Consider the following 19680-nt stretch of genomic DNA (forward strand, 5'->3'; position numbering starts at 1 on the left):
GTTGCTGTTTGTTCATCTTCATCTTTTCTTCTAAGACTTCCAAAATAAAATTTGGCTCTGAAATGTAATCCAGAGGCTCTAAAAGGTCTGAAGGTCTGACAACCTGTGCTGGGTGTTACTCTTCCTGCTGTCAAATGCATGTGCCCCAATCCTCCAGTTCCTATCTGATTCACAATAGGAATAATAAATATGGAAAATGAAAGGATGGATGGAAATTAGAGTTATAAATGGAGCATCATCAATAATGAATATATTTTATTTTAACCAACTTTTAATTTTCAGCAATAATTAGTATCACTAATTATAAAAATCAGCCTGGTTTCAAGGCCCCATGAATCACACTGTAATAAATTTGGCAGGTTTAAGCCTCCATCTTTCTTTGGAAACTGCAGTTCTTGTCTTTTAATTCTTTTTTTTTATTATTGGCTCATAAACAAGCCACCACTGAATTTACTGATATAAATATATGACTTAGGCGGAAAGAAGCATAGAAAAGATACAATTAAATTTGTTAAGCCTCATATATCTAAAAACAAAATTCTCTGATCTGTCAGGTTAAGAGATAGAGCTTTTTTTTAATTCTATATCTATAGGAATAGCTTTTGAAAGGTGTAAAATCTTTCTTTATAACATTTTACAATTGCTTATTTAGCATCTTATCATTTTTCCTTTATCAGTGTTTTCATTTGTGTGTATTATTTCAGTCATAAGTTTATTAATTTTCCATCTTGATAATTCTGGGTATTTTTCAAAGACTGGGTTGTGTGATTAATGGCAACAGATCATCAGAAACAAACTCAGTTTAAGCATATTTATATCTTAATTTTTAAAATCCTGTTATTTTTGGATGCTAATGTGTTTTCTGAGCTAGAGCTTTACTGAATGCAGATAGTAAGACTGATAATGAGCACCCATGTATTGTTCCTCTTGCTATAGGCATAGGATCTGAAATATAATTTATATTTCAGTTATAAATTGTACAACTGCTTTATATATTAAGAAGATTATTTTATATGACTGGATGTAAACTCTGGTTGGTTGGGATATATAATTGTTGCCAATAATTGAACATTTCTTTTAGTAATTATAAACTTCTTAATATTGCATTTATGTCATGTTTTTCTACATTTTCATATTTCGATTTTGTCATGTCATTTTTTGTGTATGTATATTTGTCTACTTTTACAGCAGTGGTTATTTTATTCACTCTTTGAATGCTGATTCATGCTTTTCCATACTTTCATTCATGTTCCAGTGCTGAAAATGCCAGTTGTGTATGTTTACGTGATCTTCTTTTTTTTTTTTTTTTTTTTTTTTAATTTTTGTCACTGTATCTTATTACTATTTGGTGCTACAATGGCCCGTTTTCCTCATGGGCATTCTGAATGGTACACATTATTTCACAATCAAACTATCTGGCATTATTAGCAACATATCTCCTGGTTTCAGTTCCTATGTAGTACAATGACATTGCATGAAAATATAAACTCAGCTGTATAAAAAATTGAGTTTGTATTGATTTTATCTATTGTGATGATGTGAAATAAAAACATACTGTTGAGGAAAGACTGAGATGCTTAACAAAAGACGCTTCTAAGAGTTACTGCAAATTAAAACAGTTAAGTGTTGCATCCACTGTTCACGATTCCACAAATGAACACAAAACATTTAACAACAAAATTGAATCATTTGTTAGTCCCTCATATAAATGAATCCAAGATGACACTTGTTTACAAAGCTGCTTTTTATTCAACTGGTACAACACAAAACAAGCCACCGATGCCTGCATTCATATGAAAGCATAATGCCATGGTTGTGTGTAAAATTACTGAATTCTGGACATCCAATACAAAACCTGCATCAGTGACGTATTCTTCTAATTTGTTGCCTTTACTTTCATTCTTTTGTGTAAAGTATGCAAAATACACTGTAGAATACGCTGCCTAGTTTTCAGTATTGTTCCTAGACTGTCTGTAATTCATAGGCTAAACACAAATGTGACACAGACGCATATGTGTAACTTGAATTATATATGGTGTATATGAAGCTTAGTTGGTTTCAAAAAGGTGAAACTTCTAAAAGCTCTACAGTGGACTTTGGTCTCTCGTACTGAGACTCAAATGGATGAAATTTCAAACCAGTTAAGTGATGATAAGAAAAGCATACCTGGGTGTACAGTGATTGTTTCAAGTCTATGGAGACTACAATAGTAAGTTTATGATTAGGACTATAAACCTCTCTCTCCCAATACAAACTTTTACGCTTAACTATAGTACTTTGAGATTGCATTGTATGCACCACTGACAACAGATACAAGTTGTCCTCATTTGAAGAGAAAATTCACACAGTGCTTAGTTGAGCTGATAATCGTCTGTGATTATATTTTGTGTATTTGTCTCCCAGCAATGACAACAGTTGCTTCCATGGTGAAGACAGATACAGGCAGTTATCTTCAGACAGTAATGACTTCTCAGTAACATTTATTTGATAAATAGGCTATGACAGTAGACTATGACCAATGACATGACCATGGGACAGCGTGAAAGAAAACCTGAAGGAGTTGGGATGTAGTCAGTTAGAAACCCAAGGATGTGCAAACTGTGTCCGGAAGGCTCGGACATCCATACCAAGAACCTGAGAAAGTGAGTGAGTGTGTGTGTGTGTGTGTGCTAGCAGCACTACCTGTTAAGAAAAAGTAAACCAGTGTTAAGTATGTTACTGTTCTGCAAGAAATACTACACACAAAAATACAACTCCCCTTTGCTGACTTGCTTTGACAAAAGTTAAAAGTGATGTCACTGTAAAAAAAAAAAAAAAAAAAAAAAAAAAAAACTACACAAAATATTTGTGCATTTCATTATTAAAACCACAGTAAATTTCAGAGTCATTCTTGATCCAAAATAAAGCAAATTTTCTGTTCAATACCCACGGAATCCAACTGCCCTGCCTCAACATTTCCAATAGACAAAATACTCTTGCCTGACAACATTTCACTGACCATCGCTACTCTACTTCTACCCGTTACTACGACATGTCTATGAACTCATAATGCACGTATCAAACTCCAAGCTATCTATCATTACAGCTTGTATTTAGTTAGCACTATATACTGTACAGTACCAATGCCGCTCCTTTGTACATTCCTTATTCTGTCAAACTTTCCTCGCACAGATTCTATAATCATCCAAAAGACTTGGTGTAATTGGTATAAAATAATTTGGTAACACTCCATTTTATGGTTCACCTATTCACCATTAATTAGTTGTTTATTAAGGTGAGTATTAATAACTTACTAGGTTTGTATTAATCATTATTAACTATCTATTAGCTCCACATTTTGTACACATTAACTAAGTGCCCATAATTAATGCTTACAAATGGATAGTAAGTAAGTAGTTACATCTGATTTTAACCTGCTCAGTATAAGGCTAGTAAGGAGGGGTTTAGATTGGAAAATGAGAACTAAATTCTGCGTGATGACACACCAGTATTTGTAGGTAACTGGAAACAGTTAACATCTACGCTTCTGTGTAAAGACATGAATTAAATTGAATAATTGAGTCTTAGCACAGGAGAGAGCAACTTTTGTTGTCCAATTAGTTCCTTACTAGCCCCATGCTGAGCCAATATAAAGAGTTTAATTCAGGTGTAACAACTGACCATTAATAATGGGCTCCTATTAGCTTATGGTGTGTGCAAGGCATGCAAAATGAGAAGTTAATAAGTGATTAATAATAATTAATAATTAATATAGACCCAAGAAATTACTAATATTTACAATAATAAACAACTAATTGATGGCTACTAAGTATACCCTAAAATAAAGTGTTATCAATATTTTTTTGCCCCAGCATCTTTAAAATCAAGTAACACTTGGATGAGAACAAGCAACTAAGACCTGTCAATAAAATTTAAAATTAAATACACAATATTGGTGACACAATTCTGTGTCAAATGTACTTTAATGTTCAATAGTGCTGGTGAGTGTTTTAGGCTGGCTTTACACAGTGTAACTTATATGTCATTTAGTTGCAGGTTGCAAAAGAAACTTTTGCCATTAAAATGTCATCAAACTCATGTGGAACATTCCAAATGATGATGCAAATACAATTCATGATTTTTATTAGTTGGGTCTTTAACATGGCAAAAAAGTCCAGTTGCATTTCATTTGCACCTTGTAAAGCCAGCCTTACCTCTACATCTTAATCCTGTGTATTATATCATCAGGATAGTAAATAATATTCATATTTAATAATGCTAAATGCACATGAGAGCCGCTTAAAAGCAAGTGATAAGCACCATGTGAGTGATACCAAATTCTGAGGCCTGTTATCTTTCATCATTGTGTCAACACTGATACCAGCCCATAATGAAGCAGTCTCCTCTTATTGGAAGCTGGACTCTATATTAAAAGTCTTCAGAGCTGCAGAACCATTAGAATCCTGCTACTGGTCTGCAGTTACTCAGGATATCCTGAAGGTGGCAGTGATAAAATATGAGTAGAACTGGAATGATAAGTCATGACTTGGCAGTGTGTGGCTGGCTTCTGATGCCTTAAGATGTTTCTATTGGTGTGTGTGTGTGTGTGTGTGTGTGTGCGTGTGGTGTGTGTGTGTGTGCGTGTGGTGTGTGTGTGTGTGTGTGTGTGTGTGTGTGCGTGTGTGTGTGTGTGTGTGTGTGCGTGTGTGCGTGCGTGTGTGTGTGTGTAGACTAGTATGTTTATGCTAGTGCATGCACTAAATGTTGTGTACATATCTGCCGTGCTTGTACTGTATGTGCACACAAGTCTTTGTACACGCACCCATGGTAAACATAAATGCAGGCGAGATCCATGCTGACCACCCAGGCTCTTGGCTGATCCGGCCCACCATCAACAGGCTCTTGCCTAGCTGAACACTGGTCACATAGAGGCCTCTGTTTCACGGCCTCTCGAGTCCATCCATCCACCACTACCAGTCATTCTGTGTCTCTTTGCATTGTTTACATAGTCAATCAATCGTCGACATTTAAAGGCCAATTCATGCTTCTGCGTAGAATCTACGCAGAGCCTACACCATAGTGTACGCAAGTGGCCTACACTGTTGAGAACATTTATACTTGTGCGCTGGTATGTCTGCATCACTCTGCAATTACACCACCATGCTGCTAGTTGGTGGTAGGGTTTCCATGCTACCGTGTTGAGTTTCTCGTAGACAGGAGCAGAAATGTCTTCCTGCACTTCAAGCAATGGCAACTGTAACTGCGTGGATCATGTCGGAGTTGGAACTCATAAATGTTGAAGAACAGTCGGAGTTGGAGCTAGTAAATGTTGAAGAACAGTTGCTTTTACTGAAATCCATGCAACAAAATGTTGTGAAGTTGAGCCGTACAAATGTTCATGTTTGCGAACATGCTCATTTAATTTCCTCTTCATTTGGTCCATGGTTTACCTAGCTGGATGGTGAAGAAGAAGAGATGAAGAAGAAGCAGCAGCTGGAAATGCGTTGGAGGAAATGCGATGCTACCAAGCTGACCAATCACAGTTGTTGCGGCCTGCATCGCCATGACGTGTGAGTACATTTTTGGAGAGGTGTACGTCAGGCTACAGCGTAACCTACGGCATATGGTACACAGCTACACTGTACCTATAGCGTAGATTCTACGCAGAAGCATATATTGGACTTAACAGACTAAAAGCAGCAATTACAATCCATCAGTTCATGGAAGGAAGATAGCTTTTGTGCATTCTTTTTAGGGGAGGGTGGGCATAGTCTCTATCTCTTATTCTCTTTCCGTCTGCTCCGTTCACCCTCTCACTCTTAGTCCTTTCTTAGACCTTTGCATGGGGTGATTAGGGTTGAAGGGGACTTTCAGGCAGCCCTCTCCTCCATAGTGGACTTGTTGCTGGGGATGGGTTGGGCTGCGTACACACTTCTACTGTGGCTGTCTATGCTGTGGAAGTAAGGGTGGGTCAGCGCAGCAAAGGCCGATATCCTTCTGGAAGGGTTGAAGGCCAGGAATTGCTGTAGGGAGAAATGAGAGAGGTGAATGAATGAGAGGATGAGTGGATGGGTAAACGGACTCCTGAAGCATGGATTAACAAAAAAGATGAGTAGACATAAGGATGGACCAATGAGGATGTAGAAGTATCTGCAGAAAGAACCCCAAGAACTAATATGATGATATCAGTATCACAGATTATGGTTAGACCTGCCTGAGCTTTGAAAAAGCTAAAACCCTTGAGGTGCTTCTACTGTGGCAGGCTTGGATTAGGGTGGAGAAAGCTAACAATACGCACCAACAGAAGGGACTTTCCTTGCTCATCCATATCTGGAACCAAGTCTTCTATTGGCTTAGGGGGCCGGGGGGTGAAGGCACTCTGTGGTAGGGCAACCTCCTGGGGCCAGTCTTCGGCTGAAGGTACTCCAACAACACTGTAGGGTGATGAAGGTCATCAGTGCCATCACTTATCATCAATGGCCCTCACTATCACCATCATGGCTGCTTTCATAATTTTAAAAAACTGCACAATTTCAGTTCATATCCAGTATTGCTTTACACGCTTGAGGTCACAGCTTTGTCTTGAAGCCCTGTGCAGTAGTATCATTACATGTTTGTTGGTAAACACTCAAGGAATCCAAAATGCTTTGACTGATATCAACCCCTGGCAGTATGATATCAGCGGAGAGACTGTGCATGAATTCTAAAATGAAATGTTGCATACAGGAGGTCAACAGGCTGTACAGGAAGAATAGTATATGATACTCACTCAAAAATTTTCCCCAGCTGATCAACATCTGAGTTTCCTCGAAACAGAGGTCTGGGGAGAAAATGAAAATGGTTTAGCTGTGTGACACCATTTCCAAGTAAAACTCATGCTGTACTGTCATGCTAAACATAGAACCCTAAGTAGTTTTAGGGTGTAACTATAAGGATTAAAAAGGTATTTTTTAAGGAATCTAGAAAAATAGTAGATCATCAAAGCTTTATTCAAAGGCCCACTCCATAGTATGGATGACATACAGTGGACATACTCGCGCTGAGGCAAAGAATAAGGTGTTATTCCGATGTGAACGTGTGAAGTAGACGCTCATGCCGGTGTCTCATGCATTCAGGACTGTGCAGCAGGGGTAGCAGTACCACTGAAGAGGGGAAGGAGGGATGAAAGCAGGGAGGAGAGCGGCAGGAACAGGGCTGCTGGTGGTTCCTGTGGCTTTGGGCCGTCTTTGGACGCCCGTGGGCGGCCATGCTTCCCCTGGCACCCGCACAAATTCCAGCAGTCATCATCAGCACAAGGCTGCCGGCCGCCGCACATGGCAAAAAAGGCCCATTTATCCCTCATGTGTGTCTGCTTTCGCTCTCTCTCTGTGTATGTGTGTGTGTGTGTGTGTGTGTGTAAGAAAGTCAGGAGAGGCGTGTGAAAGAACAGTTGGATTATTCTAACAGAGAGAAAGACGTATGGGAACTAAATCCTTCCTGTTGAAGTTCCTCTGATGAGAAATAAGGATGTGTTGTCAAAGAGAGAACTTTCATCAAGAACAAACAGTGCCATGACTTTAGGGCAATAAAAGATTACATGACCAACCATTCAAGTAATCTTTTACTTTACTTTTTATCTTATGGTCTAAGTAAAACTCTAACCTTAATTCAGTTTTTAATACCATAACTTCTACTGTAAGATTAGCAAAAGTGTTAAAGAGTTACTTTGTGCATCAGAATTACAGGATGGCATGCACTAAATTAAGAGGTGACTGAGAAAAAGAAAAGCACAGAAGTAAGCTTTTTTCTGCTGTTTTCTGCTTTTTTAAAAATGATCATTTGCCAGCAGATGTCAATGTAATGCAGGATATATCCAAGTATGTGTGATTGTGTGCTTGCATTAAAGGTCAAGTGCACCCCACTTAACCGAGGTCACCAGACTGGTTAGCCACCATGTGCTCCGCGCATTTTCCCACTTGTTGGAATCTTTGCATAACTGAACACCCACACTTTCCTACAGACTCAGACACGGGGAGATTAATCACACAGGGGTATTTTGCACATTTTTACAGTGACAGCAAATACTTTGTCACATGCTACACTTTTGAAGTTCTCAGAAAACCCGCTGTATACTCAGAACTGAGATTCAAAGAAGTAAGGCAGGTATCCGAGACAATACACTGGTTTTGCTTTCTTTTGACTGCTGCATCTCTTTGTTATACGTGTAATTTTGAAAGAGGACCATATGTGCAGGTTTTTCGGGGTGAAACGCTGTGCTGAGGTTTCAAAGCCCTTAAGATCAGACCAAACCAGTTCTGGAGCCTTGCAAGGGAGGAAAAAAATTCACCTACAGCAAAGTCATCGTGCCAAAACAAGTAGGGCTGATAATTCCAAGAGGTCCATTTTTAAACCTGGAGTGGTTTGTCGGTTTGTTGGAGAGGATAACTGGATTCACAGAGAGCTGGCCACTGGCATGCACACAGTCGAGCACAGACACACACACACACAAACACACACTCAAGTGCACACATACCAACGTGCAAATACAAACGTGCACAAAAGGTTTGTTTCCCACTCATGGATTTACACACACGCACACACAAAAAGGTGGCAGAGGAGGGAACTGAGGCTGGGCTTGGACAGGCAGCTGAGTCACGCTTCCTTAATGCCAACACTGCTCTGTCCCACATTCCACTGAGACAACCTCTGGAATGTGTGTGTATGTGTGTGTGTGTGTTTGCACGAGTGTGTCAGCCTGACTGTCTATGGGTGGGAAAGAGACTGTGTGTGCCTGTGCCTGTGACTGTGTGTGTGTGTATGTTTGAATGTGTGGTGTACCCATGTGTTTAAGCCTGTCTGTTTGTCAATGCCTACTGTTTTTGTACGTACATGCAAGCATGTAGAGTGCATGTACCCGTGCACGCCAGGTTGTGTCTTTGAGGCTTTTATCGGTTGAACTCCAAACTGTGAGAAAGCCAACACGGATGTGGGGCCTGTCCTGCAACATTAACACAACACGTTCGACCTTTTCGATCCGAGGAATGTCAACAACAGGCGCGCTCTCCCTCATTCACTCGAACTGTGACTCATCTCGCCTCCATCCCAGCCATGCAGATGCAGACTTGCATGATATTTGTTCAAATTCCTTTGACAACAAGCACCCAGCTACACTAACTACAACAGACAGTCACTGAGAACAGTCAAAGAGGGAGCGTTTTCACAGTAGCATGTTTCACGATGACAGTCCTGAGCTGAGAGAGAGGTATTGTGAGGGGAAAACCTTTGAAGTGTGCATGAGTCATGAGATAAATGCTTTTGGGGTTGGGGTTGGAATTTTCTGACCTGCAGAGTAAGGTGACACAGGGTGAATAGGGGCTGTCACTGCACAGAGGGGCTCCAAAGCTGTGATTAATACAATGCAGCAGAGAGTTTCAAGATGACGTAAATATGGGTAAGACCATTTATTACCACAGAATGCCATTCATTTAGGTACCAGATGACTTTTTTTGATTGGAAGTCAAACCACAAGAGGGGACTGTGTTGTTCGTCTGTTTGTGAGCTGTCAAAGGCCGATTAAAACTGTTAGTGCTTTGGATGAACAGCATTAAGCAGCTTTTTCTCCCTTCCTCTTGTTTTCCATTTGTCCCCTAGCCACTCTCTTTCTTTCTCTTTCTTTCAATGCTTCTCCCAGGTGCCCATTAATCTCTAACAGGTGGCTTTTTAAAAAGCCATTTTAATCACCTGCAGAGGACAGAGAGAGAGAGAGAGAGAGAGAGAGAGAGAGAGAGAGAGAGAGAGAGAGAGAGAGAGCAAGGAAGGTTCTGTTCAGGGCCTTCAAAGGGTCCTGCTTTGCCTTCTGCCTCCAGGCGAAGTTGGACAGGCGCCAGTTTATGAGAACATACACACACATACACACTCAGGCTATTTACAGCTTATTGTATCACGGTGAGAGAAAAGGTACCTCAACCTAGACAACACACACACACACACACACACACACACACACACACACACACACACCGCTCACACCAGGATGCTACCAGACAAGATAGGACTCTTCACCTGAGATTGCACTCATGTGCTTACAGGAGAACTTTATGAAACAGTGTCAGGACCTCCCGTGCAGATAATAATATGTGTGAATCTTACTGTTGCCTAATGTTGATCTTAGGCTATTTGGCTGTGACATCTTCACTGTCATCTGTGTTTTGGAGCATGTTTCACGATGAAAAGGTTAGCGCAGATATCAATACTCTTCAAGCACTTTTGGTGCCGGTCATGGTCTCTTTACGCTGTATTTGGTCTTGCATGGCATTAAAAAATCCAGCCTTGATCTCACCATAAGTAGAGTTCTGCAAATATGTACCTCAACTGCAATTTGGCCCAAATTGCAGTTGAGGTATTATGCACAACCCTGACTGTGAACACTTCATCTCAGAAGCACCCCACTCCCACTGAAACATCACATTGACTCCACTGACAAAAAAACTGTGAGAAAAAATAAGTTTAAAGCTACTCGACAACCATATTTTACCTGACTCCATGTTTTACCCACAAAAGGGTTACACTTAAAAACAGCCTATGTGAAATAAAAATGGATTTAGTCCAGCTCATAATACAGATCATATATCTTTTCGTACTCCCTTCACAAGCCTCTGGACGAAAATCTGTAACCAGAGGATTTTCTCAGGGTTGGAACGGGGATGTTTGCACTTTGCCATTAGAGCAGCCCCAGCAGAGTTGATTCTGGCAAAGATCGCATCTTTTTCCATTGAAACATGCAGAATGAAATTAAATAAAAAAGAGGTCAAGAGAAAGAGTGGGTGAGTAAAGCTGCTCAATAAGAACCTGGGAAGAGATGGCCTAAATATAGTCAAGTTAACACTAACTGCAGATTGTACTGTAAGAAACAAATTATGATTCAAAAATTCCCCACTATCACTATCTGTGACTCAAGTTAGAAAACATAAGATACATAATGTCGTAAAAATGACTGTTTTCTCTATATGTCTGAGTAACGCATGACATTAATGGATCTTTACCCCGAGCAGGATCCTGTCTTGCAATATTACGCAAGGTCCTATTCTAAAAGCAGGAAACCAAGAATCTGAAGTCAGCCTCTGCCCTTCACCCTCTTCTCTGTTAGTCCATCTTAATGTATGTGAACACATTAACATATCCTCTCCAGCACAATGACGAATCATCATGTGCCACAATTTGTGCAGCGGGCTACAGGCTGAAACCGGACACACTGAGTAAAGACATTGAGTAAAGAAAATATTCCGATTGTTCCACATGATTGTTGAAATTTCCTCACTAATTCATGAATGAAGCCTTTCTACTGTCATGCATGCTAAATCAGACATTAGCATGCATACAACAAGCTTTGGCCCAGTTTTGTGTTTTGGGCCTATTATTGTGTTTTGAACATGTCTTCTCCCAAACCCGAGTCCCGAATTACTACAGATGATCTATCTCTGACTTTGTCCGAAAGAACTCCCATTCTTAAAGAGTTGGGATGAACAAAGTTGCGCTGTCAAGTTCAAAAGACGTTGGGGCCGTATGTACAATTAGCATATGCACACACGTAATACAGTATATGTTCTGTATATTGCACAAACACAGTCCTGCCACCCTTCAGCATTACTGTGGAGCCCATACATTGCCACTGGGTCCCACCTGTGGTGCGTGGGCTTTCACACAGTGTGGCTATGTGCATGCTGGGGAGCGGGGACGGTTGGGGAAGGAAACATAAATTACTGGCAGGGCTGCTCCTCCTGGCACTGGGCCCTACCTCAAGAAAGACTGCTTATCTAAGCTGGGGCACACCACCACAGGCTGACTAGACACCCATTCACTCTAATCTGCACAAACTGCACCACAGATGAGTTTGCCTCGCATCATTAATCCTATGCCGATAAAATATGTTTTGACATCTTTTAAATATTTTTCCCCCCATGCGCAGGCACTTTTCAGTGAAATTAGCTTTGCTCTCCAGTGCGTTTGGTTCGTTAGACCACAAACTGACAAATACCTTTACTAAGAAACAGAATCCTGTGTGCCTGTGTTGTGTGCTGCAACCACAGCAGCCAGCATGTCGTCACTGTAATAGTTTGATAAGCAAACCGAAATGCGATTGCTCACTGCCCACAATGCATCTGACAGGTGTCAAGGAAAAGATGACAAGTTTAAACACCCTAATAACGGATTCTGTAACAATGGCAGTTGATTTTTTTTTTTTTTTTTTAATATAAAACAGAAATCAACCACATGGGAAAATACTGTGCACATCACGGCATTTGAATATTTCAACCTGTCTTTTTAGCCTCTTATGCCCATTAAAACTTATATTTTCTGCAGAATCTATTGGGATACCGAAGCAAGATTTTTTTTAAAGATTTTTTTTTCTGCGTTTCTGTTTTATCAGATAGTCACAGTGCAGAAAGACCGGGCAGAGAGAGGGAGGATGACATGCAGCTAAGGGTCCAGGCCAAATTCGAACCCAGGCCGCTGCAGTCTGGCCCCAGCATCACGTGGTATGTGCTTTACATGATGAGCCACCGGTGCGCCTCAAGGTGAGATTTTAATTCCATAATCAAAGTACACACATGAACCACATGTTACAGATCTTATGGAGACAAAATGACAAAGAAAGACCGGAGCAAGAAGATACACCACACTTTCACTACAATATGCCTATCCATATACGTTTTGCATGATCATTCATGCAAACAATAAAACTGCACTTCACTGGCTTGACCTCCAACGGTACGCTGCAGCTCTTCACAGAAATGTAGTCACAAGGATATGAAGGCACTGAAACGAATCAGTCTGGGCTAGATGGAGTCAAATGAATAATCCCATACATCTGTTATTATGGTCATGTAATAACCTAATCATTATAAGAGGGGGTTTTCCACTGCATGACCTCAGATGACACTACTGTAATCCGCTGTAGATTAACCAGTGCCACAGTAAACTAGGCTCTCAGCTGTGGGTTATTATATAACCACCAACTGAAACAAAAATGACTATATGAGAAGAAGAGCATAAATTAACGCTTACTTCCTTAAAACATCAAGATAAAATATCAAGATGTTACAACTTATTATGATATTTAAAACAAATTTACAACATAAAGATTCATTGTTGCGCTGCAAAACAGAGAGATGGATTTACAAGTTTAGGTCCCGTCCTCCCCAACAGCCCCACTGCTGAGTAGCCTCACTGAAGTTGGGTTGCAGAGTAGGTTCACACCAGGTCTACTGGTCTCACATTGATACTGAGGTGAAAACAAAACAAACATACACATGCACACACAGAAAATGACAAGTACACACAGTGCAGCCCGGGACAGTAGGAGCATTATGGTGAATGCGGGGCCAACGTGTCTCCCCCATTGTGCTGATGCATGTAAGCGTCGGTGTGACTGTTTCTGTGTTACCATAGTACACTGCACTGAGAAAGCACTTTCTCACAAGTCAGTTGACCATTGTTGAGCAAGTGCAAGTGTGTGGTGTGATTTGAGTGCGAAAACTGTATAGCCTGCGGGTATAATGGAAGTGAATTAGGTAATCATTTGAATTTTTATGATGAGGTGTTAATGGTGTTACTTCAGGACAGGAGGTTTGCCTGTATGTGGCTGGACAAACATGGCTAGAGGCCCTGATGTGAGGGCTCAGTGCCAGTGTGCGGGTTTGAGAAATTAAGCTTTGCTGAACCAGCTCTGCTGCGGATTTAATGCTCCTCGCTCATCTCGAGGCAGAGTCAGAACCAAGGAAGGAAGTAAGAAGAAGTAAGGAGAAAACCCTCCAACACTGCCCCGCTCTCACCTTCTTCTGAACATTTCGGCGAAGATGCAGCCGACGCTCCACAGGTCTACCGGTGTGGCATAACTGGACTGTAGCAGTACCTCTGGGGCTCGGTACCACAGTGTCACCACCTAGAACACACACATACATAACAATAAGATGGAGATTTACATTCAAGGCACCCAACATTTAACACCTGGTACCACATTCCCAATTATGTCTCAGAATGCAGGTGTTTGATCTTCGAGCAGCACTGAAAACTTGTCGTCACAATACTGTATTTGAGGGGTCTCGGCTTCACACACACACACACACACACATATATATATCTACACTGGGTGAATAATGCTCCTCTGCCCTCAGCTTGGGGGTTGCATAAGATATGAAATCATATCTGGCAGGGTAGGTCTCTCTGCTCCCGTTTTGGTACAGCCACATCACACAGTCTTTCCACAGCAAGCCACCAGGGACGTACAGTAAAGTGTATGTGTGTGTATGTGGTATGTGTGAATGTGTGTGTGTGTGTGTGTCTGTGTGTGACTTGTGTACATGTGCTGGTGCCCCTTACAATGAATATCTGTTTCTCTCCAGATGAAGCCTGGCAGACAGCTTGCATGTGTAATGTCCTGAGCAAGTGATAATAGCTTGACCTTCAATGGTATTTATCGCCATGCCATGAAAATACGTGCAAAAAAACAAAACAAAACAAATACAGCGTCCCAAATCACGTCAAATATCCCAGCGCCCACCTGAGGTACAACAGCAGCCATTTTGTGCCAGTTCACACTAACCATGTTCTCAGTTTCCAAATTTGTCCCTGTAACTCTATTGGGAGCTCTGTGTGTATGTGTGTATATGTGTGTGTGTGTGTGTGTGCGTGCGCGCAGCCTTCTAGCCTGCAGGAAAGCAGCAGCATTGTTAACAGCTACAGTAGGGAAAGCCTCCAGACAAAACTCAGTGACCCCTAGTAAGAGAGTGGAATGGTTCCAGGTGCTTTCCTAAACTCTAGATTTTTCCAACAGCTTTTGGCTGCAGTCCCCCCCTCAGGCGCTGCTGACTGCTTATCGGCATCTTACAGTCTGAGGCAAATGTTTGTAAGCAAAAAGACAGCGTGGTGTCACTTAGATATCTATATTAGCTGGCATGCAGTGGACAGAAAATAATACCCTAAGCTTTAAGGATATATAAGCTGCTTGAGTGCCAGTAGTCATCCCGCTTAATCAAATACTTTATGGTTAATAGTGCTATTTGAACTGTAAAAAGAGGGGAAATGCTGCATAGCTGAGGGAAATTCATTCTCTGACCATCACAGAGCCCCCACCCGACTGAAATTCTTAAGTGAAGCAGCTAACAGAGGCATGATAAGACAAATAATAAAGCTGAATCTCATTTCTCCTCTGAACAGAATGACACTATTTTTAGGGCTCGGGGGCCCTGCATTTTGCAGATGTGTGATACTTTCTCATCTCCTGCTTCCTGCTTTAGTGGAAACAGAGAGGAAGTCGAAGCTAATTGGCTGAAAGGTGTCAGTTGAGTCATGTGACCAGAAATGAGCCGCACATGACGTACTAAAAATGAACAGACCGACTGTCAGGGCCATTGAGGATTTTTTAGAGCAGTGAAACTCCATGTCAGAGTGTGGGCAACCTCTAAGAAAAGCATGAATGAAAGTTGCGCAGTCCAGCTGGGTAACAAAATGTCATTGTTTTTTTTGTTTTTTTTCTTGTTCCATGTCGGAAACCCCAAGATTGTGTCGTCTTCTTTTTATAGGACTTCTTTCCTCATTTTCACACACCCTTGCGGGAAGTCGATATTCTCTGCCGTGCCAAAATTTCGATTTCGATTTTCTGCTTTGGGTTGAAGTACGCTTTTTTTTTTTTTTTCTCATGAAGACCTGACTCAGAATGAAAATGCTAAAAGCTATTAGGGATTCCACCTCAAACACAGTTCAGTGTTCAGATGGATGGATGCGTATGTGATTCATACTTTTTTCTGTAGTTCTAAGTCTTTCAGCTGTGGGTCCAAATGCATCAGTCTGCTGCGTGGTGCTTGTAGCACAACAGACTCAAATGTCAGGGCTTGTATGCACGCACAGCTTACAGCCTTCTAGGAAGAACCACAGCCCTACAGTTTGGTGTATATCCGCCTCAGTGAAATTATTCGAAAACCTGGCCACAAATGTACACGCAGACACATACATGAAGCATACATATTCACATTCACACACCGGAAGCATAAATGCATTAATTGAGCTTGAAAAACTACCTCCAGCCTAGGTAGTGCTGCTGCACGTGCACGGCTTTTGCAGAGCAGCATGTCTGCGGCAATGCGGGCTTTTATTGTATCGCTGCATTAACACGTTTTAGAAATTCACACAAAGTCTCCACTTGTTTGTTCTGTGAAATGTTAAGCATTGGGTAGGTAGAACAATTTGCACCCATCCTCAACCATCTTTTTTTGTTTTAAGGTTTCAACATGCATCAGTTATCAGTTACAATGGTGAACGTAAGACCGATTGATTCTAATCACGTTGCATCCACGGAGCATGCACGCACACATTCTGGCATTCTTTATTTTATTAATCATGCACTATATTCCTGAATAATCAGTGGTGAATGTCTGCTAAATGGCTCATCCGTAGCCTCACTGATTCATGCAGAGCCTCAGCGTGCTTATTTTCATTTCGGCACAAACAGGCTACTGTCAGTGCTGCTTTCCACTCAGAAATCCTCCTCTACCTTTTCCCACACCGTCTCCCTCCTCCCTTCTCTCTTCTATCCTTTGCTCCTTCTCTATAAAATACCCTATTTCTCTGTCTATCCTTCTGTATGCCCGAGCCTGTAAAACACATATGTCTGACTTGTATAGTTTACACATCTCGGTTAGAGAGTCTGTGTTGTCCATTGCTGCGTGCACAGACAGAGACACTTCACACTCTCCATAAAATACTCCAAATGCCTCTGTATAAGTAAGTCTCAAGTCTGTGAAACCAAATAGCTCTACACTGTTACCTCAAGAAAAAACAAACACAGGGCTGAGTTATGCCCTAAACTTAATAATCCTATTGACTCAGATGTTTGTGACAATAACACATGGACTATTGTATTTTTTTTTTTTTTTAAGGGACATTCCCCATTTGAAATGTTGCTTTCTTCACTTTTTTCTCTCCTTCCCTTCCTCTTCTTCCGACCACGTTCGCATTCCTTCTTCCTTAGTCTCTCTTTCTCACCCTTCTCCTTCTCTGTTCTGCTTCACATTATCCCTCCCTCTTTCCCCTTTCCTGCACTGCCTCGTCTGCACAGGCCGAGCACAATGACAGACAGAAATACAAACACACATATATAGGACAGCCAGATAGATGGGGCCCAAATTGAGTCAGCCCTGCATAAGCAAGTCTGTGCTTTGCTCTTAGGTCACTCAGTCTGCCTCTGTCTGTCTGTCTGTCTGTCTGTCTGTCTCTCTCTCTCTCCCTGTCTGTCGCCCTTCTTCTCTTCCGCCTGGCAACAGAGAAGCAGGAGGAGGAGGTCACTCAGATAAAGCAGAGAGAGAGGGAGAGAGAGAGAGAGACTGAGAAGAGTGAGAGACTGACTCCAGATTAAAGGACAACATTCTGGGCATTCCTTTCTGCTGAGAGCATCCCTCCCCCTCCCTCCCTCCCTCACCCTCCCTCCCTCCCCTGGCCCTCTCCGCTCTGCTCTCCTCCTCGCTCTGCTTCACCAGGGCCTGAGGAGGAAATGGCTGCTCCTGCCCCAGAGGACCTCCAAACCTCCCAGGCCGGACCTCCAGGCTGGCCTGACCTGCAACATCCGGACCCGTGCCGCCCGAGCTCTGTGCATGCACAGCCAAGGGGTATGACAATAGAGTGTGTGCATGTGGGTGAGGGGAGGGGGGGGGTTGTATGTGTGTGTGTGTGTGTGTTTGTGTGGGTGCACGTGACTAAATGAGCACCTGCTTTTGCCTACACCAGTGTGCTTCTGTGAATGCTTGTGTGTGTGTGTGTGTGTGTGTGTGTGTGTAGCATGTGCTTGCTGGCAAATTATGCTCAATTTATGCAGCTGCTGGATGCCACATTCTACAAGCCCATGTCCTGCATGCGACCCGCACCCCTATCCTCCCTGACTCCAACTACTGACACCGTGCCAGAGGTGCTTCCTGTCCCTCTTTGTTTGGATTTTTCCGAGTGAGACCTTCAGAGCGACCCGGGGCGATGAGGGTGACTGTGGCCGATGCTCGGGGCTACAGCGCCGGAGGCTGCAGGGCTGATGGAGCTTGGCCAGGGGCCTGTGTTTACATTCCCCCTCTCTAAGGAAGCTCAGGATGAAAGAGCCCCAACACACACAAAGACACACACACATATACATGCATGCGCACACGCACTAGGGCTCAGGATGCACGAGGAACTTCATTTCTGACAAAACAGAGATGACTCAGGGCCCAACAGCTATTTTATTTAAATGAGTCCATGACAGTATCAGTCGGCGCTTTGAAGTGGAATTGATGCGGGGTGGGTTTCTGACTGTGGCACAGTTAAACGGCCACAGGCACACTCTCCCATGCTTTTGGAGCATTTAGCCAGAATTTGATTACATTCCTGAGGACCTAAATCAACCACAAATTGAAGTCTTCCGAAGTGAATCTCCCAGGAAAACAGCCAATGGCTTCAGAGTGTATATTTGAGCCACGTATGAGAAAAAAAAAAAAAGAGAGCGGATGTTAGGAATAATTTGTGTGAAACTATGTGCTCCAAGGGTAGAGTCGGGCCGAGGCCGTGATGTTGTGTCTCCAGAGAGGCCCCATTCGAAGCTCCAGCAGTCAGCCATGTTGTAAACACCATTATTTCACTCCTCCCTCACTTTCCCTTCTTTCTGTCTCTTGTTTTTCAAAAAGGACAATTTACAGTCCCAAACAATACCACTGTGCCGGGCCAAGAAAGGAAGAAAGCAAGGAGAGAGAAGATTTAATAGAGGGTGGGTGGGGGGGGTGGCAGAGAGAGACAGAGAGAGAGAGAAGCTGCTTGCGACAGAGCTGCGAGAAAAGTGCAAGAGCAGCACACAAACTGTATACAGTAAAAGAGAAAAAAGGGGCACCACAACTGTTGCCAAAGTATGCACAGCGTACAGGAATGCAGCGTGGGGCCCTCGGCAAGCGAAACAAAGACAGCACAGTCAGTGGCTCACTCTCCCCAGCGCTACCACATCCGCACATCATTAGCTGGAAAATTCCTGATATATGCTGTAATTTTTTTCTCTTTTTTTCTCCTCTTCCTCTTGCCGTTGCTGGTACAGACAAGGCTTTAATATCCAGATGCTGTTGTGTGTGTGTGCACACTTACACACACACACACACACACACACACACACACATGCGCGCGCACACACACACACACACACACGCACAGATGTATATATGTATATACACACATGCATACACACCAATCAGTCCCCCTTTTCCCCACCTGGAGGGCTGCCAAGACGCCGTCAACAATTAATACAGACTGAAAAGCGGTGAAGTGAGGTGCTGGAGTTGGGGGTCATGTGTGCATGCATATGTGTGTGTGTGTGTGTGTGTGTGTGTGAGGGGGGCTACTGCTGCTCTGCTCTGTCGGACGCACTGGTGGTGGTAAGGGTTACACAGGAAATACCAAATAAGACCTGCACTGTGCATTGTGTGTGTGTGTGTGTGCGAACATGTGTTTAAATGTGTGCATGTGTACACCCTATTCATATGTGTGAGTGTGTGTGTGTGTGTGTGTGTGTGTGTGTGTAGGCGGCGGTGTGTGTGTACTGTACTGTACGTGTGTTTGCTTATGTCAAATTGGGGCCAGCCCCCTTTCTACAGCCGGCTGCAGTCAAAGCAAAGCGGATGACTTTTCCTTTTTTTCCCATGCTGAGCCGTTTGAGGAGATAACTAA

General features: G+C 42.5%; 1 protein-coding gene across 2 annotated transcripts in view; it reads right to left on the reverse strand.

Moving 5' to 3' along the window:
- Positions 1 to 1729: 1729 nt before the first annotated feature.
- The window catches only part of cdk6 (cyclin dependent kinase 6), a 35792-nt gene continuing 17841 nt past the window's right edge, over positions 1730 to 19680 (reverse strand). For both annotated transcript variants that reach the window (XM_030063968.1, XM_030063967.1), the window contains exons 5-8: positions 13791 to 13900; positions 6749 to 6799; positions 6278 to 6413; positions 1730 to 6002 (exon numbers count right to left, since the gene is read on the reverse strand). In XM_030063968.1, coding sequence (XP_029919828.1) covers positions 5850 to 6002; positions 6278 to 6413; positions 6749 to 6799; positions 13791 to 13900 — 450 coding nt within the window. In that variant the 3' untranslated portion in view covers positions 1730 to 5849. The remainder of the gene's footprint in view (positions 6003 to 6277; positions 6414 to 6748; positions 6800 to 13790; positions 13901 to 19680) is intronic.

This window comes from Myripristis murdjan, chromosome 11 (assembly GCF_902150065.1).
Source record: "Myripristis murdjan chromosome 11, fMyrMur1.1, whole genome shotgun sequence".
In the NCBI taxonomy this organism is placed as follows: domain Eukaryota; kingdom Metazoa; phylum Chordata; class Actinopteri; order Holocentriformes; family Holocentridae; genus Myripristis; species Myripristis murdjan.